Source organism: Gorilla gorilla, chromosome 18 (assembly GCF_029281585.2).
Source record: "Gorilla gorilla gorilla isolate KB3781 chromosome 18, NHGRI_mGorGor1-v2.1_pri, whole genome shotgun sequence".
Classification (NCBI taxonomy): Eukaryota; Metazoa; Chordata; class Mammalia; order Primates; family Hominidae; genus Gorilla; species Gorilla gorilla.
In genome coordinates, this window is record NC_073242.2 from 8046030 (window position 1) to 8072926 (window position 26897).

Sequence of the window (26897 nt, forward strand, 5' to 3'; positions counted from 1 at the left end):
CCAGAGGAAATGCAAACAGCTCCTCCCAGTCACCCTGGCCCCTGGAGCCTGAGACGAAGGACCCTGTTACCAAAAATAGCTCACCCCAAACCATGGCCAGCTTCCTCCAAGCTTCCCACGATCTCCTTGGGAATGAATGAGGGAGGGAAGCAGCCTGCGAGGAGCTGGCCCGGGGCCCCCTCCCCAGCCCGTGGAGGCTGACTCCAGCGTGGGAGACCATCGGAAACGGCTCCAGGTCCCGTCCTTCGAGGGGCTTTTCTCACTGTTCCCTTCCCACCAGGCTGTGGCCGGCACAGGAAGTTGGGGCTGGAGCCTGAGAACCAAGGCCCCACTGCCCTCTCTCCACGTAAGAGGGGATATCGGGTCAGGACAAGGGTCGAGCCATTGGCCAGCCCTGCCCTCAACACCCAGAGAGGGTCACAGTGTCATTCAGGCTCCTGCCCTCTCGTTGGTGTTTGTTGTGCAAATATCTGTGTGTGTGCAGCCCACCAGGTGGCTCTTAGCTTGTCCAAAAGTCACTCATTCATTCAAGAAACACACAAGGCCTCCCAGGGGCCAGAACTGTGCCAGGAGCTGGCAGTGGGGCCGGATGGTTCTCAGATAGAGGGCAGGTGCTTGGGGGAAGCAGTGCCCCTCACTCATCTGTTCTCTCGTCATACGGGTATTTGAGCCACACACTATTCGAGATGACGTGGTGAACAAAATGGGGAAAGTCCCCGTGCCCGTGGAATAAACACATCGGGGAGGCAGATGTAGGCCAAACAGAAATCAGTGTGTCATTCCCTGTGACTATGCATGCCATGGGGGAGCCGCACGGTGTTAGGGGAGGAAGCTCTGGAGGTGGACCCAGGAGACCCCCAGCCTGGCCACCTCCCTTGGTGGGTCAGTCACTAGCTCTGTGCCTCAGTTTCCATGTCTGTAAAAAGCACTGTAACAGAATTTACTTTTTTTTTTTTTTAACCTTTCCTATGGTGCTGAAGGACCTACTTTTGAAGACGGCCACAAGGAGTAAGAGGGAACACTTATAGAAGGCTCAGGATTTTGTCTGACACGTGTCAAGTGTGCATGTCTCACAGGTGATAGCAGGGTACCGCCAGACTGTAAGTGAGGGAAGACCTAGCGTCATTCCCGCTAGGCTGGGAGGGTTGACAGGCGTGAGCCAGGTATGGGAACTGGCATCTGCAAAGAGTTGGAAACTGGAAGCAGAGAGACCCGCTCAGCCAGCAGGTGGGGACGAGGGAGGTGGAGGCTGGGCCAGGCCTGCAGGGTCCCCCAGGGGCTGCCACTGAGCACTTTTCACCTAGGGGCACAGGCTAAGGCTAGGGGTGGGACGCCCTTGGCCTGTATCTCCCACCTTCCTAATTCACATGTGGGAAGCCTAAAGGCACAGAGAGAGGAAGCCATGGTGCAAAGCGGCCCGGCCCCAGCTGTCTCCTCCTGCACAAGATGGACGTGAGGCTCAGAGTGGTGATGAGGCTTGCACAAAGTCGCAGCTAGGAGGCAGCAGGGAAGGGAGGAGGAGCCGCCCAGGACCACAGCTGCCCCAGAAACGCTCTGCTTTCCAGCAAACATCCTGGGCCAGCTCTTGCTCCCTGGAGCATTCAGCCCAGCCTTCGGAGGTCCAGGTAAGAGCTTTGTCCGTGCCCAGCCACTCCCCACTGTGGGTACACCCAGCTCAGTTTGCCCAGAGACCACAGGAAGCCCCCAGGTGAGGGAGGGGGTCAGTGGCCCACCCCTTACCCTGTAACTCCTCATCAATGGAGTGATCACCAGTATCAAAAATGAGAGGTGGGCTGGGCGCAATGGTACCTGCCGTAATCCCAACACTTTGGGAGGCTGAGGTGGGAGGACGGCTTGAGCCCAGGGGTTCCAGAGCAGCCTGGGCCACAAACTGAAAACTTCTCTCTTAAAAAAACAAACACTAGGCCGGCGCAGTGGCTCACACCTGTAATCCTAGCATTTTGGGAGGCCGAGGCGGGTGGATCACCTGAGGTCAGGAGTTCAAGACCAGCCTGGCCAACATGGTGAAACCCCATCTCTACCAAAAATACAAAAATCAGCTGGGCATGGTGGCAGGCGCCTGTAATCCCAGCTACTCGGGAGGCTGAGGCGGGAGAATCGCTTGAACCTGGGAGGTGGAGCTCGCAGTGAGCCGAGACTGTGCCCCTGTGCTCCAGCCTGGGTGACAGAGCGAGACTCTATCTCAAAAAACAAACAAACAAACAACCCAACTAGCTTGACGTGGTGGTGCGTGCCTGTAGTCCCAGCTACCAGGGAGGCTGACGCAGGAGGATTGCTTGAGCCCAGGAGGTCAAAGCTACAGTGAGCCGTGTTGGCGCCGCTGCACTCCCGCCTGGGCGACAGAGCGAGACCCGTTTGCCAGCCTCAGCAAGCCTCAGAGAAGAGCCCTCTCCCCAGCTCCTCATTCTCCTGCATAGGGGGCAAGAACAGGGGCTGCAGCTGGGACCCAGGCATCCTGCTACCCTGCAGCCCCAAGAGGGCCCCCACCACCTAGCTCTGAGAATAGGAGGGGCTGTGGCAGGGCAGGAGCAGTGTCAGCCCCGCAGGGGGTGCAGGAGGGGAGGCGCATGCCCGCCCCTTCATCACCATGGCAACACTTCCTGTGCAGGGCAGGATGGTTCCAGGAGCAGCCCTGGCTCCTTGCTGGGGTGAGGGAACCTGCTTCAATAGTAAGACCCCCCACTTACCCCCTTCCCTCCTCTGAGGTTCACCACCCCCCACTGGCCTGTCTGATGCACTGAGATTCCTAGAGGGCTCAATCCGGGGCCCCCTCCCGCCCAGACAAGGGTTCTGAGGCCTCGACACTCATTTGGGGCTGCCACTTTCCCAGAACAGCCTGGGCTCCAGGGCGTCACCCAGCCCCAGCTGGGCCGGTTGTAAAGGGAAGGGGCGGCAGTGGGGGTCCTGGGGGTTCTGCAACCAGAGGGGCGAGCCTGCCTCTGTCACCCTGAGGTGGGACCCTGGAGAAGCCACAGAACCATCCGACTCTCGGGGTCTACACCTCCGAGGAAGTGGAATATGCCAAGTGCCTGGCGCATAACAAAGGGTCATACATGCAGTATAAGAACCAAGCATGGGTGTGAGCAGGAGGAGCCTCCCCAGGGTCCCCTGCTCCAAAGCTCACGCCTGAGGCAGGGCTCCAACAAGACAGTGGAGGGCAGACTCCCTGGCCCACTCTGGGCTCCGGGATAGCACCAGGGCTCAGGTGGGGTGGGACCCACAGAGGACAGAGGTTGGATGGAGGGCAGGCGGCCCCGCTCCCTGACCCCCAGCCACACCCCACTAGGAAGGAAGGAGGATTGCCAGAGAAGGAGCTCCCAGAAGGCCTCTCCCTCGAGCCGGCCCCTCGGCTCACACCGGCCCTGGCTGCCAGCAGCGGTTTTCCTAATAGAAGCCAGGTGTGGGCCAGATGCCCTGGGCGGAAGTGGGGGGCAGGGCCACACGGAGAGCGGCATTCCAGGCCTGCTGCCCCCGCACCAGGGCCCGAGCACAGGCCCCAGCCAGCAGCTGGAAGGGGTGGGAGCCACCCACGCTCTTCCCAGGTCTCCTCGCCCCAAAGCCCGCAGGGGGGCTCCCTCCAGAACCAGATCCTCTCCCTCTCTCTTCGAGGAGCTGGGAGCCCCTTGGATAGCAGCCACTCTATCCCCACCTCGGCATCAGTCACCGCCCCCAGCCCTGCTGGAAGAGGAGGGGAGAGGAGGAGGAAGGCTGGAAAGAGGGGGCGGAGGAGGGGAGAATAGGAAGAATCACGTGGGCCCAGTGAGCTGGCTCAGAGCCATGCCCGGTAGGTCGGGGGCAGAAGCATAGGTGCCCCAGCAGTGCCCTGGGCTCTGGAGAGGAGAGTGCAACCTGAGAAAGTGAAGGGGGCTGGGGGAAGCCTCCGTGGCACCTTCAAGCTGAGCCTGGGCCCCGCTTTCTGGGCAAAGGCTTGGAGGTCAAAGAAAGCTACCTAGTGAGGATACCGCACACACCCACACTGCCTTGAGATGCAGACAGCCACCATCTACCAGGCCCAGGTCCCACATGACGAAGAGGTCAGCCAGCCTCCACCAGCAAGTATGACCAGGGTGTGGCCAAAACCACCCTCCTTGGCTAGTTTCACTGCTTAAATGGGAGTCCTCTCGGTCTTCAGCTGGACAAAAGTGGAACTGACTGTACCGTTTGGACTAAACAGTTGCAGTCTTCCATGTGACTGGGTTTCTCTCCTGAGTCTTGTGTGTGTAGGGGGCTCTGGGGCTCCGGGCTACCACTAGTTTGGTTTGGGCTGGTGGTTTGCCCTTGACCCCGGGTGGGGAAAACGTCCTAGAAATGGGGAGGGGGTATCTGTGATGGGCCTAGGTCTTTGCTGGGGAGCTCCTCTCCTGAGCTAACAGTAGGACCCTAAACTTCACCTTCCTCAGGGAATAAGCCTCCTCAGCTTCTAGAAAGTTCTTTTTAGAAATGTAAATTCATGGCCAGGCGCGGTAGCTCACATCTGTAATCCCAGCACTTTGGCAGGCCGAGGAGGGTGGATCACAAGGTCAGGAGTTCGAGACCAGCCTGACCAACATGGTGAAACCCCGTCTCCACTAAAAATACAAAAAAATTAGCCGGGCGTGGTGGCGGGCACCTGTAGTTCCAGCTACACAGGAGGCTGAGGCAGTAAAATCACTTGAGCCTAGGAGGCGGAGTTTGCAGTGAGCCGAGACTGCGCCACTGCCCTCCAGCCTGGGTGAAAGAGCAAGATTCCATCCCCCCACCCAAAAAAAGAAATGTAAATCTACTCATCGCACTTCCTGCTTAAAACTCCCTAATGGCGGCCGGGCACGGTGGCTCAGGCCTGTAATCCCAGCACTTTAGGAGGCCAAGGCGGGAGGATCACGAGGTCAGGAGATCGAGACCATCCTGGCTAACATGGTGAAAACCAGTCTCTACTAAAAATACAAAAACAAAAATAGCCGGGCGTGGTGGCGGTCGCCTGTAGTCCCAGCTACTCGGGAGGCTGAGGTGAGAGAATGGTGTGAACCCAGGAGGCAGAGCTTGCAGTGAGCCGAGATCACACCGCTACACTCCAGCCTGGGTGACAGAGCGAGACTCCGTCTCAAAAAAAAAAAAAAACTCTCTAATGGCTTCCCACAGCCCAGGTGACCATGGGCCCGTATCCCCCAGCGCCCCTCGCGCAGACCCCTCAGACAAGCCCGTCCTCCTTCAGGCCATCTATGTCTGCCCCCTTGGCATTACTCAGGCCTCTGCTCCCGGGCCAGTTACTCAGGGAAGCACTAAACCAGCCCAGCAAGAGAAGCCCCCAGCAACTACCCCGGGACAGGGCCCTGTGTGTGGCTCCATAAACATTCCCTGCCTAGCACAGGCAATGTTTATGCAGCCAGAGACAGGGCCCTGTCCCGGGGTTGTTGCTCCTGCCTACAAGGTCTCTGTAGGGCAAATGAACGGTGTCCCAGTGGCTGGATGCCTGCAGCATGAGCCAGGTCCCAGCTTCCCCGCTCGGAACTGAAATGGCCACGCACACTCCATGCACAGACACAAACCAGAACACGCTCAGTCCCTGGACCCTGTACGTTTTGACAGGTCCCACCCAGGGTCTTCCTGCAGAGGACAGGGGTTGTTTCTTTTTGGCTCCTCTGCAGCTGGTCTCTGCTGACCGTGCCAGGGTGAAGGTCTTAAAGGAAGGAAGTGGGAATCTCAGATCGCTGCCTGAAGCCACACGATGGCCTCCGTGGAGAGCCGGGGGAAGCTTAGCTTCTGCCACCCGGTGATCAAAGCCAGGCCCTCCCAGGACGCACAACACACTTCACAGGAAGAGCTCCCAGCAGTGGTGGCCCACCTCCTGGGGACCCCTGGTGCTGCAGAACATGTCTGCCAGGACCCCAGGCCTGCCCCTACCTCCACCTGCTAGAACCACTGGGTCCTCAGCCTCAGTGGAGGCTTCAACCCACCCCAGCTTGCCCACACAACTCACCTGAGAGGCCTGCGGCTTTGTTCTGGGGTCAAAGATCCGCAGCTGCTTGTCCTGGAAAAGCAGAGAGGAGGAAACAACTTGCGATTAGGGCTGGAGGGTCCCTGGAAGCCAGCCTGTTCCCCTCACCTCCCAACCCCCAGCTCTGAGCAGCCCATCCCCAGCACGCAGGGCTGCCATCACACACCAGGGCATCCCTCCTCAGCCCTGCTCCTCCTCCTCAGCACAGCAGCAACCACCACCCAGTCCCCCAGTTTTCTGTGAGGAGTGTTCAGCTTCCTGAGACCTACTCCACGTCAGGCATACCAGACACTCGACCCCTCCGACTCTTCCAACTACCCTATGAAGTGGTACTATCACCATGATCCCTCACAGACAGACAAACGGAGGTCCAGAACCAAACTCTAGGCTGTCAGTGCCCCACACATGCTCAGCCCTGTACTAGGCCCAGCCTGGAGAGGCTCATATGATGACCTCATTTCTGCACTTACAGAATTTAGCACTAACCAGGAAGACGAGCTTACACCTCCGAACCATCCATTCGGCAGTTATTGATTCAGATTATCCAAAGGGAGGATGGAAACAGACAAAAAGCAGAAAAAAATGTACTGAAATAAAACACTCATGCTTTGTATAGACCTTCTTTCTGCGGAACAATGTGTGTGTGTGCATGCATACGTGTGTGTGTGTGTGTGTGTGTGTGTGTGTACACAAACATTCATGCATAAAGAACCAGGGCACAATCTGTATCCACTACTACAGGCTGGGCCATAATAATTTTTTTTTTCTTTTTTGAGACAGAGTTTTGCTCTGTCACCCATGCTGGCTGGAGTGCAATGGTGCAATCTTGGCTCACTGCAACCTCTGCCTCCCTGGTTCAAGCGATTCGCCTGCCTTAGCCTCCCGAGTAGCTGGGATTACAGGCGCCCACCACCACATCTGGCTAATTTTTGTATTTTTGGTAGAGACGGGGTTTCACCATGTTGGCAGGCCGGTCTCAAACTCCTGACCTCAGGTGATCCGCCCGCCTCGGCCTCCCAAAATGCTGGGATTACAGGCGTGAGCCACCATGTTTGGCCATAATAAATTAAGTGCAAAAAGGAAGTTGTAGAATAACATGGTATAGTGTGATTCTACTGTGGTAAAAATCAACAAAAATCTCCTTTTGTGTGACCACGATCCTGTTTGTTTTTATTGATACCCAACTGTCATACAGCCCATACATTTTACAAGTTTGCTGAGCAAGGAGAAAGGTCTGGACTAACACAGGCCTGTGTGCCAATGCTGGGTATCAAGGGTGGGGAAGATGGGGGCTGGTTAACTTTTCCTTTTTACGTCTTAGCAGAGGTCTATTTTGTTTCATTCAGCACAGATTCCTGTTTTCATATTTTGAAAACAGTAAACAACTGGAATTTGAAATGAAAAACACCACCAGCCAGGCATGGTGGCTCACGCCTGTAATCCCAGCACTTTGCTAGGCTGAGGTGGGTGGATCACCTGAAGTCAGGAGTTTGAGACTAGTCTGGTCAACATGGTGAAACCCCGTATCTACTAAAAATAAAAAAATTAGCCGGGCATGGTGGCAGGCGCCTGTAATCCCAGCTACTCAGGGGGCGGAGGCAGGAGAATCGCTTGAACCTGGGAGACGGGGGTTGCAGTGAGCTGAGATTGCACCACTGCACTCCAGCCTGGGCAACAGAGTGAGACTCCATCTCAAAAAAAAAAAAAAAGAAAGAAAGAAAAACAACATCATTTGCACCAGTACAGATAAAAAAAACTTGAAATACTCATGCTCCTCAACATACAATGGAGTTACATCCCAATAAACCCGTCTTAAATTGAAAATACAGTAAGTATGGCCAGGAGAGGTGGTTCATGCTGGTAATCCCAGCACTCTGGGAGGCTGAAGTGGCAGATCACTTGAGGTCAGGAGTTCGAGACCAGTCTGGCCAATAAGGTAAAACCTCGTCTCTACCAAAAATACAAAAATTAACCAGGCATGGTGGCACGCACCTGTAATCCCAGCTACTCGGGAGGCTGAGTCAGGAGAATCACTTGAACCTGGGAGACGGAGTTGCAATGAGCTTGCAGTGAACCAAGATCGTGCCACTACACTCCAGCCTGGGAAACAGACTGAGACTCCGTCTAAAAAAAAAACAAAAAAGCTGCCATAGGCCAGGCACAGTGGGTCCTGCCTGTAATCCCAACACTTTGGGAGGCCAAAGTGGAAGAATCACTTGAGCCCAGGAATTTGAGACCAGCCTGAGCAATACGGCTCAGGCTGTATTTGTTTTTGTTTTTGAGATGGAGTTTCATTCTTGTCACCCAGGCTGGAATGCAGTGGCGCGATCTCGGCTCACTGCAACCTCTGCCTCCCGGGTTCAAGCGATTCCCCTGCCTCAGCCTCCCGAGTAGCTGGGATTACAGGTGCACGCCACCACACCAGGCTCATTTTTTGTATTTTTACTAGAGTCGGGGTTTTGCCATGTTGGACAGGCTGGTGTCGAACTCCTGACCTCAGGTAATCTGCCTGCCTTGGCCTCCCAAAGTGCTGGGATTACAGGTGTGAGTCACTGTGCCTGGCCTTTTTTGTTTGTTTGTTTTTGAGACAAGAGTCTCGCTCTGCTGCCCAGGCCCAAGTGCAGCAGTGCAATCACAGCTCACTGCAAATCAACCTCCTGGACTAAAGCGATCCTCCCACCTCAGCTTCCCAAGTATCTGGGACCACAGGCACAAGCCACCAGGCCCTGCTAATGTTTTAATTTTTCTTTCGTAGAGATGAGGTCTCACTATGTTGAGCAGGCTGGTTTTGAACTCCTGGCCTCGAGTAATCCTTCTGCCTCAGCCTCCCGAAGTGCTGGGATTACAGGTGTGAGCCACCAGGCCTGGTTTGAATATACATTTTAAAAATATATATATAGAAATGGCCAAAAAGCATATGAAAATATGTTCAATATCACTAACCATTAGAGAAACACAAATCCAAACCACAGTAAGATAACCCCTGACACCCATTAGGATGCCTATTACATTTTTAAAAATAGCAAGTGTTAGGCCAGGCGTGGTGGCTCACGCCTGTAATCCCAGCACTTTGTGAAGCCAAGGCTGGGGGCAATCACTTGCGGTAAGGAGCTCGAGACGAGCCTGGCCAACATGGTGAAACCCCGTCTCTACTAAAAATACAAAAATTAGCCGGGCGTGGTGGCGTGCACCTGTAATACCAGCTACTCGGGAGGCTGAGGCAGGAGAATCACTTGAACTCAGGAGGTGGAGGTTGCAGTGAACTGAGATCATGCCATTGCACTCCAGCCTGGGCAACAGAGCAAGACTCCATCTCAAAAAAAAAAAAAATTGCAAGGCTGGGCGTGGTGGCTCACACCTGTAATCCCAGCACTTTGGGAGGCCAAGGCGGGCGGATCACAAGGTCAGGAGTTCAAGACCAGTGTGGCCAACATAGTGAAACTCCGTCTCTACTAAAAATACAAAAATTAGCTGGGTTTCGTGGTGTGAGCCTGTGTTCCCAGCTACTGGGGAGGCTGAGGCAGGAGAATCGCATGAACCCAGGAGGCGGGGGTTGCAGTGAGCTGAGATGGCGCCATTGCACTCCAGCCCGGGTGACAGTGCGAGACTCCGTCTCAAAAACAAAAAAAAAAAACCAACTGTTGGTGAGTACGTGAAGTTAGAACCCTTGCACACTATTGATGGGATTGTAAAATGGTGCAACTGCTATGGAAAACAGTATGGCAGTTCCTCAAAAAATTAAAAATAGACCTAGCATGTCTTCCAGCAACCCCACTTCTGGGTACATATCCAAAAGAACTGAAAGCAGGCCATGAAGAGATATTTGCACACCCATGTTCATAGCAGCACTACTCGCAATAGCCAAGAAGTGGAAACAACCCAAGATCTACTGATGGATAAATGGATAAACAAAACGTGGTCTGCGCATACTATGCAGCCTTCAAAGGCAAGGAAATCCTACTGCATGCCACAACGAGTAACCCTTGATGATGCAGCATTTCATTGTGCTCAGAGAAATAAGTCAGCCCCAAAAGAGCAAATAGTAGATGAGTCCACTTATGTGGGGCATCTAAAGTAGTCAAATTATAGACACAGAAAGTGGAATGGCAATTCCTAGGAGCTGGGAGGTAGGGCAAAGGGGAACTGCTGTTTAATGGGTATAGAGTTTCAGTTCTGCAAGATGAGAAAATTCTCAAGTCTGTTTCACAACAGTGTAAATATACTTAACACTACTGAACTGTACACTTAAAAATGGTTAAGATGGTGAATTTTGGCACTTTGGGAGGTCAAGGCGGGAGGATCATTTGAGCCCAGGAGTTTGAGACCAGCCTAGGCAACACAGTGAGATCCCTGTCCCTACAGAAAATTTAAAAAGTAGCTGGGCGTGGTGGCATGTGCTAGTAGTCCCAGCTGCTCAGGAGTCTGAGGTGGGAGGACTGCTTGAGCCTTGGAGTTTGAGGCTGCAGCAAGCTAAAAAAAAAAGAAGAAGGTAAATTTTATGGTATGTGTTTTCTTACCACAATTTAAAAAAATAGCTATTAGCCCACAAAAATACATTGCTAAGTTAAAGAAGCCAATCTGAAAAGCTACATACTACATACCATATAATTCCAACTATATGACATTCTGGAAAAGTCCAATATACAGACAATGAAAAGATCAATGCTTGGCAGTGGTCTGGGAGGAGGGAGGAAGGGATGAACAGGTGGAACCCAGGGGATGTTAAGAGCAGTGAAACTATTCCGTATAGTGGTTACACTATGTCATGCATTTGTCACAACCCATAGAACATACAACACAGACTGACCCCTCATGTAAACTGTGAGCTTTAGTTAATAATAATGTATTAGGCTGGGTATGGTGGCTCAGGCCTATAATCCCAGCACTTCGGGAGGCCGAGGTGGGTGAATCACTTGAGGTCAGAAGTTTGAGACCAGCCTGGTCAACACGGTGAAACCCCATCTCTAAAAATACAAAAAAATTAGGCCAGGAATGGTGGCTCACACCTGTAATCCCAGCACTTTGGGAGGCCGAGGTGGGTGGATCACCTGAGGTCAGGAGTTCGAGATCAGCCTGACCAACATGGAGAAACCCCATCTCTACGAAAAATACAAAATGAGCTGGGTGTGGTGGCACATGCCTGTAATCCCAGCTACTCGGGAGGGGGAGGCAGGAGAATCACTTGAATCTGGGAGGCGGAGGTTGCGGTGAGCTGAGATCGTGCCATTGCGCTCCAGCCTGGGCAACAAGAGTGAGACTCTGTCTCAAAAACAAAAACAAAAAAACAAAAAAGTAGCCGGGCGTGGTGGCACGTGCCTGTAGTCCTAACTACATGGGAGGCTGAGGCATGAGAATCATTTGAACCCGGAAGGCGGAGATTGCAGTGAGCTGAGATCGCGCCAATGCACTCCAGCAGTGCAATAATAATAATAATAATAATAATAATGTTTACCATTGGTTCCTCAATTGAAACAACGTACCACACTCACGCAGGATATTCATCACAGACACTGGGGGAGGAGGTAAGGAATACGGAAAATCCTTGTACAACTTGCTCACTTTTTCTGTAAACTTAAAACTGTTCTCGAAAATAGTCCATCAACTAAAACAACCCAAAAAGAAATGCAGGGGAAAACCAAGTGAATTCCCGCTCCATGTGCAGCCCCTCCCTGAGAGATGAGTAGCCTCCCTGCTACTACCAAGCTCCAGGCTAAGTGCTGGACTCTGGGGCCTGGAGGGTGTCATGGGAAACCGCGGGGAAGAACTTAGACCTGGTCATGGAAGGACAAACAGAGCTTGTGCTGGGAAGGCAAAGGCATTCGAGGAAGGTAAAATAGCATGAGCAAAGAGGTGGAGAAAGGAACTTGCTGGTGTGTGGCGTTGGGGGAGGAGAGGCCATGTGAGGAGACAGATGGTGGGAACCAAGGGGGCTGTGGGCACACGCATGGCTGGCAGAGGCGGGGGCCTGTCTGGAGAGGGCCTCAAAAGCCAGGTCTCCCTGGTCTGCCTCGGCAGGGCCCTGGTTTTATGCCGCTCCTGGCAAAGCCTTGCCAGCTGCAGTTTACCAAGCACCTGCTACGTGCCAGGCGGGCACCAGGTACAGTCCAGGGACTGGCTCTTAACACTCCACTACTCCACACCTCGGATTCAGAGGGATGGCGAGGGACAGAGAGAGGAGGATGAGAGACAGAAGACAGAGACCAGAGAGAGAACAGCGAGGGACAGCAAGGGATGAGAGAGGACAGAGTGGGACAGAAACAGAGGACAATGACAGAGTGGGCCAGAGAGAGCAAGTAGAGATCAAGGACAGAGACAGGGGACAGCAGGAGACAGGCAGGACACGAGGGACAGCAAGCAACAGAGGCTCTCAGGAGATGAAGGGCAGGACATGACATCCAGCAGTCAGGGCTGCTCCTGCCCCACAGAGGTGCAGAGACCGACAGCCCGAGTCCAGATGCCAACACCACCACTGACCAGCTATGACGTGGGCAAGCCCCCGAGCCCCCTATGGTTTCTTTTTTCTTTTTTTTTTTTTAGGTTTTAGTTTGTTTGTTTGTTTGTTTTGAGACAGAGTCTTGCTCTGTCGCCCAGGCTGGAGTGCAATGGCGTGATCTCGGCTCACTGCACCCTCTGCCTCCCAGGTTCAAGTGATTCTCTTGCCACAGCCTCCCGAGTAGCTGGGATTACAGGTGCATGCCACCATGCCTGGCTAATTTTTGTATTTTTAGTAGAGGAGGGGTTTCACTATGTTGGCCAGGCTGGTCTTGAGCTCCTTACCTCAGGTGATCCACCTGCTTGGCCTCCCAAAGTGCTGGGATTACAGGCGTGAGCCACTGCACCCGGCCAGTTTTTTGTTGTTGCTGTTGTTGTTTAAGAGAGAGGGTCTTGCTCCATCGCCCAGGCTGGAGTGAAGTGAGTGGCTCAATCCGAGCTCACTTCAGCCTCGAACTCCTGGGCTCAAGCAATCTTCCTGCCTCAGCCTGGGACCACAGGCGCGTGCCACCATGCCTGTCTAATTTTTGCATTTTTTTTGTAGACATGGGGTTTCACCATGTTGCCCGGGCTGATCTTGAACTCCTGGGCTCAAGTGATCTTCCCACCTCGTCCTCCCAAAGTGCTGGGATGACAGGCGTGAGCCAGCGACGGGCCACCCGCCCAGTCCTGTGAACTGTGAGGATGCGGACAGCGCCACCCCTGGGCAGGGCTGGGCGCTGGGGCTAAGGGCGGAACACACAGCACACACTCCGTGAGGGCAGCTGGGCCACCCTCATGGAGGAGCTTAACGCGGGGTCCAAACCAGGGTTCAGAGTGGGCACTGAGGCTGCTCTGGCTCAGCGGAGAGGAACTGGGCTGCAGAGGCCGCGTCCTCCCTGGCTTATCAGGCTCAACCATGCCGGGAGTAAGGAGCGCAGCAGGCCGGAATGGGCCATCCGTGAGGAGAGCGCGCCCCCTAGCGGCCTCCTGCCCCTTCTCTCCCAGCTCGGGAGGCCCCTTCACCCAGTGGGAGTAGCTGAGAGGGAGCAGGAGGGGGCTTTGGTGGTCCTGGGAGGCAGACCTGCTCACACAGAGGCAGGACAGGAGTGGGAGCCAGGGACACGGAGGCTTCGCGCCAGGAAGGAGATGGGGCGGGGGTGGGGGCACACGCTGGTGGAAAGTCCCATGACCCCCCACCCCCATCCCCATCAGGCAGCCCGTGGCATGAGCAGCTCCAGTGCATAAACCCAGAGCCAGGTGCGGCTGCAAAGAGGGGCTCAGGCTCGCTCCTGGTGTGGGGTGGGCCCATCCAGCAGCTCCAGCCACAGCTCAGGACAAGCCCTCGCTCTCTGCACACTCATGGGCATCACCGGCTGCCCTACTACAGTCAGGCTGCCCCCCACTCCCGGCTCCATACTGCCAGGGTTTCCAGTGTAGGATGCCCCCACCAGGACCCCGATGTACTCCTTTTACAGCAAAAGAAGGCGGCAGCCGACCCAGGGCTGAGGTACCCATTGGCCCTAGACTGTGCTGACAGGTGCGGCTTGGAGGCAATGCTGTGTCCCCGCAGGTGGAATTCCTAGGTCCAGGAACCAGGGAAGGAGGGGGAGTCGTTCCACGAAGCATCACTCCCACAACCCACTTAGGAAACGTGTGCTTCTCGTCCCTGCAACTTTAAGCTCTGGGTTTAGCGGGGGAAAACACATCCACTGGGGAAGCAGCAGGGGCTCCTCCGTACTGTGACTCCTGTGACTCTTCCTGCAAGACGCCAGTAAGCAAGGAGAAGAGTGGCCAAGCCGGCGGCCCACGGGGCTGCTCACTGGCCTTCCCTACACAACTGTGATAGTAATGGTAAATAGGGCTCGGACCCCCAGGAGGAGGGCCTGGACCACCACACCTGTGACAGAGGGGCAGAGACAGTTTCTCAAAGAAAGATGTCACGGTCCCAAGGCAGCCATCCCTGAGTCCTGCTGAGACCACCCAGGCCATCCCCTCTGCCTGGGACGCCCATCCCCTCCTTCTCAGCCAGGGCTCATCCCTCAAGGACCGGCCTCGAGCTCACTCTGCCTGGGAAGCCGTTCCCAGCAGGGTTAGGTCAAAGCACGCATACCAGGTCTCCCCAGAAGGGGCTCCCTGGGGGCCTTATTGGCCCCCAGAGCTTAGGCCAGTCTCTCAGGACTCTCTGCTCGACGAACACCACAAAGGAAAAACTGATCAAGACTGGGAGATGCGGCTTCCACAAAAGCAGAGTACAGAAAAGAAAGTTAGACTAGGGTCCCTCCAAGTATGCAGAGCCCTGGGGTGGGATGCTGAGGTCTGGTAGGCCTCCCTGCCCTGTTAGCTCCTGTTCGGCTCCATTCCCAGGCCTCTCAGCCATTCTTCATGTGTCTTCAGGCTCGGCACACCTCCAGAAGGGCCCTGATGGGTGCCCTCATTCCCAGCAACCCCGACAGGTCTTCAGAGACCCTTGGTCGTACCCACGGCCTCCTCCCTGGGGAAGCCCTTTGGCCCTGATCTCAGGCTCCAGCCTGGTCCTGGCTTTCCTCCTCCCACCTCCTCCCCTGCAGGCTCTTCTCATCCCCTCCTGGGGGCAGCACTATGCGGTCAGCAAATCAAACAAACGGGACCTTTTCACCTGCAGCCGGATTCTGCTCAGAGCCCCTCTGGGCCCAGACTCCACTGACACCTCCAGGTACCTCCAGCAGCTCAGCAAGGCTGCAGCCACCCTGGAGCGGCTCTGCCTAGAACATTCACACCAGGTGCTCCTCTAGCGCCCCCTCTCTGCCACAGCACATCCCCGTCCCAGTGACAGGCCTCTCCTACTGCCTCAGGACCGCCACGCCTCCCACCCAATCCTTCTCCAACACTTCCTCCTCCCAAAGGTCTCCGCCACTCCCGGCAGAGAACAGCTCTCACCTCCCCGCGGGCTGCCACGCATACCCCTGTAGACACTGCCCCTCCTGCCACACACTGTCCATGCGGTTCCAAATGCGAATCCGCTACCCTCACTGCACCACCTGCCCTACTCTAGCCTTTAACACTTCATTGCCTTCCCATTACCCCTACGGCAACAGGCACAACCCTTACTCACCACCCAGGACCCGCCTGCCCCGCACCTGCCTGTCCTGGCCCCGATCCCTGCCTGAGGCCACGCGTCCCTGGCCTGTCCAACCAGCTCAAAGCACCATGTCCTCTTGTAAAGCCCAGGTCACAGGTCCTCTTGTCTGTACTGTCCTCGACGGAAGTCACCTCCCCAGCAACTGGGGCCTGGCCCAGCACCTGCGGCCGAATGCTGCTTAACAAGAGTCTTGCAGAAAGGCTGGCGGTTCAGACAGACCAGACAGGCGGCCAGAGGAGGCTGCCTGAGGGTGGCGACATTAGGGCGCAAACCAGTGACCAGCGTGGGCTCTCATCTGACAGGGGCCTAGGCAAGGTAGGGGCTTCCAGATGTAGGTGAGCGGGGGTGTGAGGAGCAGCTAGGGGGCAGGGCACACAGATGACCATCCTGACCTCAGTGCTCCACTGCCTCCTAAACAACAAGCCTGGAAGGCCCAGCCCAGGGGGTCCCAGCCCAGGAGGCCTGCACAGAGCCCCACAGGGAATCCCCGCCTGCCTGCTCACCTTGCACGCCGTGCCCACCAGGGCTCCATCTCGGCTCCAGACGGCGCTCTGCACCAGGTCCCCATGGGCTGCCAGCTCTGCAGAGAAGCAGTCACAGTCAGGCCCCAGGCAGTGAGGGCATCAGGGAAGTGGGTGGGGGCGGGCCTTGCTGGGGGGAACTCCCAGAGCAAAGGCAGCAGCTACGAGGGTCCTTTTCAGCCAAGGGGGCAAGGGCAGCAGCTTCTCCCAGACAGGCTTCCCCTGCACCACAGGCTGCTTCCTTCACCCCACCTTTGTGCAGCCGTACATCACTCAACTGCCTTCCGAGGCTTCCCGCTCCTGGCCTGGCTCTCTCATCCCTCCCAGGCTCACTTCCAACATAGCTCCCACTCCACAGGGTCACTCCTGCCCTAAGCCTCTATTCCTGCCATCTATACTCTCCCTCGCTAGTGTGAGGTCTTAAAATACTTCTCTACATTCTCTGCAACTCCTGTTACAGGTTAAATTGTGCTCCCCTAAAAAGATGGTGAAGTCCTAACCCCCACTACTTTTCGGAAGCTTGCTCTGTCACCCAGGCTGGAGTGCAGTGGTGCAATCTCAGCTCACTGCAATCTCCGCCTCCTGGGTTCCAGCAATTCTCCTGCCTCAGCTCCCAGGTAACTGGGATTATAGGCACCTGCCACCATGCCCGGCTAATTTTTGTATTTTTAGCAGGGACGGAATTTCACCATGTTGGCCAGGCTGGTCTCGAACTCCTAACCTCAAGTGATCCGCCCACCTCGGCCTCCCAAAGTGCTGGGATCACAGGCGTGAGCCACCGCGCCCGGCCTATTATTATTTTTTGAGACAGCATCTCGCTCTGTTGCCCAGGCTGGAATGCAGTGGTGTGATCATAGCTAACTGCAGCTTTCACCTCCTGGGTTCAAGTAATCCTCCCACCTCAGCCTCTTGAGTACCTGGGACACAGACAGGCACACGCCACCACGCCTGGCTAATTTTTTAATTTTTTGTAGAGATTGTGTCTCACTATGTTGCTCAGACTCATTCTCAAAATATTGGGCTCAAGCGATCCTCCCATTTTGGCGTCCCAAAGTGCTGGGATTACAGGTGTGCGCCACAACGCCCATCCAAGAAGGTTTTTTTTTGTTTTTTTTGTTTTTTGTTTTGAGACGGAGTCTTGCTCTTGTCGCCCAGGGTAGAGTGCAATGGCACGATCTCTCTTCGCTCTCCATAGCCACTGCAACCTCTGCCTCCTGGGTTCAGGCAATTCTCCCGCCTCAGCCTCCTGAGTAGCTGGGATTACAGGCACCCGCCACCACACCCAGCTAAGTTTTTGTATTTTTAGTAGAGACGGGGTTTCACTATGTTGGCCAGGCTATTCTCGAACTCCTGACCTCATGATCCACCCGCCTTGGCCTCCCAAAGTGCTGGGATTACAGGCGTGAGCCACCGCGCCCGGCCATAGTTATTTTTTATTTTTATTTTTTTGAGATGGCATCTCACTCTGTCACCCAGGCTGGAGCGCAGTGGCGCAATCTCGGCTCACTGCAACCTCTGCCTCCTGGGTTGGAGCAATACTCTTGCCGCAGCCTTCTGAGTAGCTGGGATTACAGGTGTGCGCCACCACGCCCGGCTAATTTTTGTATATTTAGTAGAGAAGAGACGGGGTTTTGCCATGTTGGCCAGGCTGGTCTTGAACTCCTGACCTCAGGTGATCCACCTACCTCGGCCTCCCAGAGTGTTGGGATTACAGGCATGAGCCACCGCGCCCGGCCATTATTTTTTTAAATGGAGAAAAACAACAGAAAAAAAAAAAAAAAACCTCTAAGAGGATGAAACTGATGGCTACGGAGAGCAAAGAGAGATGGGGTGTTTATTACAGCCTCATAGAATCTTAAGACTTTTATACTATGTAAGTGTAAAACTTTGATATCTGTTTTTTAATTTATGTGACTAAACATGCCAACAAAGAAACGGAGTGCTGTCCAGAGTGGGGCTGCCCTGGGAAGGGCAGGCCAGGGTGGCCTGTACCTGTCAGGGGCTGCTGCTTGGCTGCGTCCCAGACCTTCACAGTGGTGCCTGCTGCGCTCACCAGAATGCCGTCAGAGGTGGGGTGGAACTGCAGTACCTCCACTGGGAGGTCCTCGGGGCCCAGCACCACCCCAGGTGCTGAGGGCAGGGCCTGGCCAGGCCCTGGCAGTCGCCAGAGTTTTACCTGCAAGAAAGACCAAGTCCGTGAGCACAGGGCTGAGGGCCTCACTGCCTTGAGTCAGCTGCCGTGACCCCAGTGAGGTCCCGTGTTGGAACTAGGCTGCTCCAGGAGACCACACACCTTGGCCTTGGGAGGAGCGCCCACCCGCCTCAGCTCGCTTGGGCCAGGGGCTGCATACCCCATATCCGAGAAAGGAGGGAGGGAATCTCAGCTCCTAGACCACAGGGTGTGGTCCCAGAGTTGGGGAAGTGGCTCTTCTGTTTCTGGCAGCGTCCCCACCTGCTGTCCTCGGGCTCCAGGTCAGATCAGAGCCACGGCTCCAAGCAAGCCCTTGGGAGCCAGTGTGGGACCAGGAATTCAGACCAGCCCCGCAGCCCTGGGGAGTGGGGTGGGGCTGGACTGGGAGGCAGCAGAGCCCTGTGGGGATGGCGCTGGGGCTCAGAAGGCCCTGGACTACGGTCTGGGACCTAGAGCAGCTCTTCCAACTGGCTCCACTCACCGTCCTGTCAGCCGAGCCTGTGGCCAGGAGGAAGTCATCAAAGGGCGAGAAGTCCAAGTCGGTGACTAGGTCTGTGGGAGAGGAATGGCTGAACCCACCAGAATGTCCTGTTTCCAACCCAGTATGAAGCAAAGCCCAGGGCTTCCGAGGTGACACTTTTGTGCGCACACAGAAACAGGCTGCAAGTCTACAAGGGCCTTCTGGACACCATGGGGGCAAATGCCACAGGCCCCTCCTGCGACATACGTCCCCGAGGGCCCTGCTGACCCAGGGTGGCCAAGGGCTCTGGCATCAGGAGGTTGGCAGGAAACGGGCAGGAAGCCCCTTGAGTCACCAGACACCTGCAGGAACACAGCTGCCCAGCCCGACCCCTCCTAGGGCAGCACAGCCCACTGCTCCTTCAGTCGTGGAAGGTCCCCAGGAGTCAACTAAGAAATTGCTTTTTGGTTAAGCAAGCCGGAGTTGGCTTTAGTTCTTTGCAACCAAAGAACCTGAATGGTGGCCGGGCGTGGTGGCTCACGCCTGTAATACCAATACTTTGGGAAGCCAAGGCGGGCGGATCACTTGGGCTCAAGAGTTCAAGACCAGCCTGGGCAACACAGTGAAACCCCGTCTCTACAAAAAATATAAAAATTAGTTGGGTGTGGTGGCGGGCACCTATAGTCCCAGCTACTCAGGAGGCTGAGGCAGGAGAATTGCTTGAACTCAGGAGGCAGAAGTTGGAGTGAGCGGAGATCACACCACTGCATTCCAGCCTGGGCGGCAGAGCCAGACCTTGTCTCAAAAATTAAATACTAAGAACTTGAACGGCTCAGTTCCAGAGGTGGGGAGGGGTAGGTGGGGTGCACAGAGTGAGCCAGACCCCAGAGGGAAATGCGGTGGGTGGTTGGGGAGGTAGAGACTAGGCATGGAGGGTGGTGGGGTTTCGGGGTGTGAACAGGACGAGAGGTATCACCAGAGCTGGGAGCACAGCGACCACCTGCTGCTATCTGCCTCCCAACAGGGCTGAGCAGGACTGTCTTCCTCCCGGCCGCAAGAGACAGGGAAAAGATAGGACGGACGTGCACAGGCACATCTTGGGATAGCCCTGGCCTGGAATCCCAGCTGGCAGGACCACAACATTCCTGGGCCTAAAGCCACAGAACCCCTGCTGCCCTCACTCTGGGGTGTGCTTGCTGGGCCCTGCAGGGCAAAGCAGGTCCCTGGGCAGGTGTAGCAGCTGGCACAGGCGGGCTGGCATCTCAGGCGTGAATGAGATGTGATGACATAAGCAATCTGAGTGCTCAGCATGTGCCGGCACCACAGATGCCCAGGGGTTGACAAGCAGGGACCTCACTGAATCCTCATAAGGATGCAGCAGGTGGCACTGCAGCAGCATCCCCTACTGGAGGATGAGGACGCCAAAACCCAGAGAGGGTGAGTAACTGCCCCAAGTCACGCGGTGAAGAGACAGGGCCAGCTTCAGAACCTGTGCTGCTCAGCATGACATGCTGCTGCCTTTCCCCACTGGAGTGGGCCCCAGATGCCGCCCCACAGCCTGGGCATCAGAAACGCGCCCAGAAGTTGCTCACCCTCTGCTCCCCTGGCTGCTGGGCGGAAGGGCAAGAGTGGCCCTGAGCTGAGAGGCTGAAGGGGCCTCTGAAGGCAGGGCAGCAGCCAGAGCCCCACCTGGCCGTTTCTCCCAACACCGGCACCTCTGAGGCAGAAGGGCACCTGGTGCCTCTAGGGCAGGTTCCAGGGGTGCTGGAGCTCACCTTCCCATGAGCAGTTTCCCGGCAGGGCTGCTCATGCAGGCAAGGCTCTGAACAGTTGCAGCCACAGTGAGGCTATGGACTTGCCTACAGGACCCTAGTCCAGCTTCTACTTGGAGAGCCCTAGTAGCAGAGGGCTCACCACCTTGCAAGCATCACCAACTTGGGCTAGCTCCCCTATGGATAAAAAACATCAAAAAAATCAAACATGAAGCCAGGTACACTGGCTCATGCCTATAATCTCAGCACTTTGGGAGGCCAAGGTGGGAAGATCACTTGAGGCTAGGAGTTCAGCACCAGCCTGGGCAACACAGCAAAACCCCATCTCCACAAAACATAAAAAAATCAGCTGGGCATGGTGGTGTGTGCCTATAGTCCCAGCTACTAGGGAGGCTGAGGATAGAGGATCCCTTGAGCCCAGGAATTTGAGACTGCAGTGAACTATGATTGCACCACCACACTCCAGCCTGGATGACAGAGAGAGAGACCCTGTCTCTAAAAAGACAAACCCAAACACAGGCTCCTATAGACCTGGGTTCTGATTCTGGCCCTGCCATAACAATGGGTAAGTTCCTAACCTTGCAGGAGTCTCAGTTTTCATAGCTATAAAATGGGATGTTTTAAAACCTACTTCAAAGAGATCTGAGATTAGATGAGAACAGACTTGTTATACAAGCTGCCACACAGATGTATCTCTAAAACTACATGCTACGTGAAAGATGCCAGATTCCAAAGACCGTGTATTGTGTGATTCCATTTGCGTGAGATGCGCAAAAGAGGCCCCTCTATAGAGGAGAGGCCAGTAAACGTCTCCTGCGAAGGGCAAGGTGGTAAATATTCTAGGATTTCAGGGCTCAACAGTCTCAGTCACAACTCAACTCTGCAGTTGTTGCAAGAAAGCAGCCACAGACTATACATCAATGAATGGGCGTGGCAGCGTTCCAATAAAACTATTTACAAAAACAGGCAGCCAGCTGGATCTGGCTGTGACAGTAGTTTGCAGACCTCTGCCACAGAGGCAGGAAGCAGATCAGCTGTTGCCTGAGGCTGTGGTATTGGAGGTGGAAATGGATTAACTGCAAAGGGGCACGCGGGATCTTTTGGGGATGATGGAAACGTTCCAAAACTGGATGGCAGTGTACATGACTCGGTCACTTTAATAAGAATCATCAGGCTCTTTACTTAAAACAGGTAATCTGACCGGGCCCCAAAACTTTGGGAGGCCAAGGCGGGAGGATAGCTCGAGGCCAGGAGTTCAAGACCAGGCTGGGCAACATAACAAGACCCCATTTTACAAAAAATTTTTAAAAATTAGCTGGAGGGGTGGTGGCATAAACCTGTGGTCCTGACAACTTGGGAGGCTGAGGTGGAAGAATTGCTTGAGCCCAGGAGGTCAAGGCTACAGTGAGCCATGATTATGCTACTGCACTCCAGCCTGAGTGACAGAGCAAGACCCTGTCACAAAAACAAACAAAAAACAGGTAACGTTGGCTGGGCCTGGTGGATCACACCTGTAATGCCAGTATTTTGGGAGGTTGACTTGGGAGGATTGCTTGAGCCCAGGAGTTTGAGACCAGCCTGGGCAATATAGCAAGACCTCGTCTCTATATACTTTTTAAAAATTAAAAAAAAAAGTTTAGATGAGAAAACTCAGCTAACGTACTTAGTACAGAGAGCAATCTCCATAAATCTTTACTGTTGTTATTAACCACCACCATTATCATATCAGAGCCCCTCCACGACCCTGCACACCCAGCCTGAGGACCAGGCATCAACCGCCTTCCCTCACCCGAAGGCCTCCAAACAAGCAGCCAGAAATGCAGGCCAGAAAGACTGGGCCCACGGCCGCTGCAGCTGGACAGTGAGAGGCGAGGCCAGCTGGGCTGCTCTGCCTCCATCTGAGGCGAGCAAACTGTTCCCTCAAGGCGGGCAGCCTGCCAGGCAGGCTGCTGGACGCCCCCAGAAGCAGCTGCGGCACACAAAAGGTCTCTTTGTGAGGGCCCATCTCCACCCCTGCAGCCCGACACAGCCACCTCCTTGGAGGGCCCCGAGCGGCTGGGCTGGGGAGGATGCCTGGTGGAGAGGGGACTCCAGCAGAAGACGGAGGGCTCAGAGCCATCCAACATGGAGTCCTCGGCAGGGACAGGGAGCCAGCATCAGCCTGGAGCCTGGGGCGGCCACTGCATACCCCGCTCCATCCAGCTCACAACCGGCGCACACAGCTTCCCTCCTCTCTGCCCAGGCCGGAATTCTACACCAGGAGGAAGCCTTCTGAGCCCCACTGTCTCTCAGAGAGTGCACAGACAGGGCGACAGGAGGGACCTGGCAAGTCATGGGGCAGTGGGACCCGGTGAGGATGAATTTCTGGCCCTGGAGAGGGAGGTGCAAGTTTCAGGCTTCACCCACTAGTCAGACACCCACTCACCTGAATGGCAGCCCAGGTGGGCCACGCGTCGCTTGTCCTCTCCTTGGCCTTGCAGAGGCACAATGCCCAGTACACCTGTTAAACAAACACAGGGACTCTGACTTCAGGCCCCACAGGGCCACCCACCTCCTTGCCCAGGGATCCCAGAGATGAAATCCAGCAGCTCAGCCTCGGACCTTCCCAGAGCCTCTACCAATCACAAGATCATATCCTCTGCACGTAGCAATGGCCTATGGGTAGGTTCTGGCCCCATGCATGAGCCATCCATGCCTCAGATGGATACAGAAGACATTAGGCGAGAGAGGTCCTCTCTTTTTAACACGGGTCATACGAAAGGGGCATGGGGCTTTCGGATGGGGCTTGCAGCTACCGTCAGCCACTTTTCCCACCTTTACTTGAGAAAGAAGCCAACAGCCAAGGTGGCAGAGCTGAGAGACCCAGAGAGGTCAGGGCCGACAGTACATGTGAGCCTTTGGGTACCGATCTGCCTGAAGCCCCTGATCTCTTAGTTAGGCTGAAACATTATCCATTTTTTGCTTAAGCCAGCTTGAGGGTCTGAGTTACCACTAGCAATCAAGAGAGTGCCAACCAACACACCGGCTTTTCAAGCCTTTCTGTTCCTACTGTCCCCAGCCATCCAGGGCCCAAAGATGAGGAGCAGGGAGCACAGAGGGACAGCTGGAAATACAAGTGTCAGTCCCCTCCCAGCCCTCCTGGCCATGCTCTTGCCTGTGGTTTGTACACACATATGTCCTAATCAAAAGTAATGAGATTACTGCGCCTGGACCAGTTTGTGGGGGTCTAAGGTCTGGCATGGGGCTCACCTCTGAGCCCCGCAAAGCAGTTCCATTCCAAGTCTCCAAATACACCAAGCCTGCCCCTGCTCCCCACCCCATCTATGGTGACGATGACCGAATATGTGAGCAAATCTCCACACTCATGGCCATTCCCTACCAGGACGGTCGGAGTTGAAGGCGATCAAGCTGCAGCTTGATTTGATGTGGTTCCTGCATGAAGGGGCGGTTCCTGCTCGAATGTCACTGATCCAGGCCTGAAAATCAAGAGTAAAGAAGTATGTGGTGAGAGCCAGGGTTCCACCTCCATGCATGCCTAAAGCAAGAGGTGGGGCATAATCTGGGGAACTCTAGCTCAAAGCTGCACCATTCGAGATGCATTCTTTTATTTACTTTTTTTTTCTTTTTGAGACAGGGTCTCACTCTGTCACCCAGGCTAGAGTGCAGTGGCGCGATCTCGGATCACTGCAATCTCTGCTTCTTGGGTTCAAGTGATCCTCCTGCCTCAGCCTCCTGAGTAGCTGGGATTACAGGCGCCCAACACCAAGCCCAGCTAATTTTTGTATTGTTAGTAGAGATGGGGTTTCACCATGTTGGCCAGGCTGGTCTTGAACTCCTGGCCTCAAGTGATCTGCCCGCCTTGGTCTCCCAAAGTGCTGGGATTACAGGCATGAGCCTCCGTCCCCAGCCGTGTTGTATTACTTCAGATCAAACTCTGTCCCCACTCACGAAGTCCCTTAGGAAATGTAAAATGTGGGCCAGGTGTGGTGGCTCATGCCTGTAATCCCAGCACTTTGGGAGGCTGAGGCAGGCAGATCATCCTGAGGTCAGAAGTTCAAAACCAGCCTGGCCAACATGGCGAAACCCTATCTCTACTAAAAATACAAAAATTAGCCAGGCATGGTGGCGGGCACCTACAATTCCAGCTACTCAGGAGGTTGAGGGAGGAGAATCACTTGAACCTGGAAGGCGGAAGTTGCAGTGAGCCGAGATCATGCCACTGCACTCCTGCCTGGGCAACAGAGCGAGACTCCATCTCAAAAAAAAAAAAAAAGAAAATGCAAAATGTGGCCAGGCCTCCTCCAAGTACCCGGAGAAAAACACCCAAGCTCAGAGAGGGGAACCACCAAGGTCTGGCCTCATCAGGACACACCTTTCCACAAAGTCTCATAAGTCAGTAAAAGAAACACCCCCACCCAAGGGGAGGCAGAGGAGCACGTTTCTGAAACTAAGATCTGCAAGGTCCACACATTTTCTCTGTTGTCAAACCACCGCTCAGCACTCCTTCCTGCCCTTGATGACAGGACACCCATGTTTCCCACTCCACCCACCCATAGCACCCCAGAAACCACCTCCACCACCTGAAATTTCTATATCAGTGTTCACCTGCCATGGTTAGAGCATCAGTCCCACCCTATTATTGCTCCCTCCTGATTCATGTTTACTGTATAAACACAGTGACTGCAAATATCTCTGAAAAGAACAGATCACCTATTCTCCCGCCTCCCTAACATAAACTGTTTTAAGCTCTCCCTACAGTCTGTAGTTCCATGCCTATCTGTTTATGTTGCTGGACTAAGGCCCACCCAGGAGCAAGAATTAGGGCCCCTCAAGTATTCTCCAGACCCCTCCAAGCAGTACTTAACTGCACTCAGAGCCACCGGCTGTCTTGATGCAAACCTAGGTACCTCCTCCTAATTTTTCTTGTTTGTTTTTTTCTTTTTTTGAGACAGTGTCTCACTCTATCGCCCAGGCTGGTGTGTAGTGTCACAATCTTGGCTCACTGCAACCTCCACTTCCTGGGCTCAAGATATCCTCCAACCTCAGCCTCCCAAGTAGCTGGGACCACGGGAGTGAGTCACCACACCTGGCTAATTTTTTTTTCTTTAACTTGTTGTTCAGAGGGGTTTCGCAATGTTGCCCAGGCTGGTCTCGAATTCCTGAGCTCAAAGCAGTCCACCCAAAGTACTGGGATTACCGTGAGTCATGGTATCCAGCCCCTCCCCCTAACTTTTCAATGGGTCTGCACTGCATTCAGAATAAAACCCAACTTCTTCCGGTGGCCCTTGGGTTCTGCAGGACCACTCTGGACTCATCTGTCACCATACTGCTCCGGCCATCCCCTCCATCCACTCATGCTCACTTTCCATTTCTCCACCAGGCTCTTTCTCAATTCTCACCCTTCTGGCCTCAGCTGAAATGCCATCTACTCCGGGCAGCCTTTCCTGACCACGCTACTGAGACTGGCCCCCTCCATTCTCCATCCCAGCCCCTCATGTGTGTTCTTCAATGTCGTTATGAAAACCTCCAATGCTCTTGTTTGTCTGCTTGCTGTCTCCCTCATGAGGCTACAAGTGCCACAGAGGAAGGAAAATGCCGTTGTGTTCAGCGGGATGTCTCCAGCAGCTTAGCACAGCATAAAGTGGAAGCAGAGGAAATATAGTCCAGACTACAAAAACGGAGCCTCTACCCAGACTGCCCTGACTTGCTCTGGGACCCTGATGGGGTCACTTGAGGTCAACCCCTAGGCCCAGTTATCGGAGGACACTCCCAGGCCTTACAAATAACAAGGAAAGCGGAAGAGCAGAGCTGACATCGCTTCCAAGGCGCACCCCTCATCAGTCCTCCTGCCGTTTCGGGGGTCCGAAGGGTCTCCCGGCACCTGGCTCAGCAATTCTTTGGGGCTCCACCTGCTCAGGCTTCCCCAGGCCCCACCCAGCCGTGGCAGCATCACCGAGATAAAGGAAGAGCTTGCGCCAGCAGCGAGAGGAGGAAGCACCGGCGGAAACCCGAGGGAGGGGCGCGTGCGGCCGAGGGGCTCCCTCCCCACCACTGACACACTAGGGCCCGCCGGGGCCAGAGGAGAGAGGCGCGTCTCCCCACAGCCCAGCCTGGGGCAGGGGCGACCCGGGGCGGCAGGGAGGAGGAGCCAGGCGCCGGCAGCGCCCCGAGCCCCGGCTCCCGGCGAGGCCGACCGGAAGCTGGGAAGGCAGGCGGCCTCGCAGGCCTGGGCCCCGGCTAGGAGGGCTGCGCCGCCTCGGGGGTCCCGGGGCGAGGTAGGCGAGGCGGGCAGACCGCCAGGGTCACCGAGCGCCAGAGCGAGTCACGGGAGTGCCGGACTCTGCCCTCCGGCGGCGACGAAACGGC

At 55.2% G+C, this 26897-nt stretch overlaps 1 protein-coding gene across 4 annotated transcripts in view; it reads right to left on the minus strand.

Moving 5' to 3' along the window:
• Positions 1 to 26897, minus strand: part of CORO7 (coronin 7) — a 62703-nt gene that overhangs the window by 35436 nt on the left and 370 nt on the right. For 2 of the 4 annotated variants that reach the window (XM_055365162.2, XM_055365161.2), the window contains exons 2-7: positions 23911 to 24007; positions 22957 to 23031; positions 18781 to 18851; positions 18101 to 18284; positions 16091 to 16167; positions 5978 to 6028 (exon numbers count right to left, since the gene is read on the minus strand). In XM_055365162.2, coding sequence (XP_055221137.1) covers positions 5978 to 6028; positions 16091 to 16167; positions 18101 to 18284; positions 18781 to 18851; positions 22957 to 23031; positions 23911 to 24007 — 555 coding nt within the window. Of the gene's footprint in view, positions 1 to 5977; positions 6029 to 16090; positions 16168 to 18100; positions 18285 to 18780; positions 18852 to 22956; positions 23032 to 23910; positions 24008 to 26311; positions 26445 to 26897 lie in introns of those variants that run through there. The other 2 variants (XM_063699473.1, XM_055365164.2) reach the window with 2 other exon arrangements.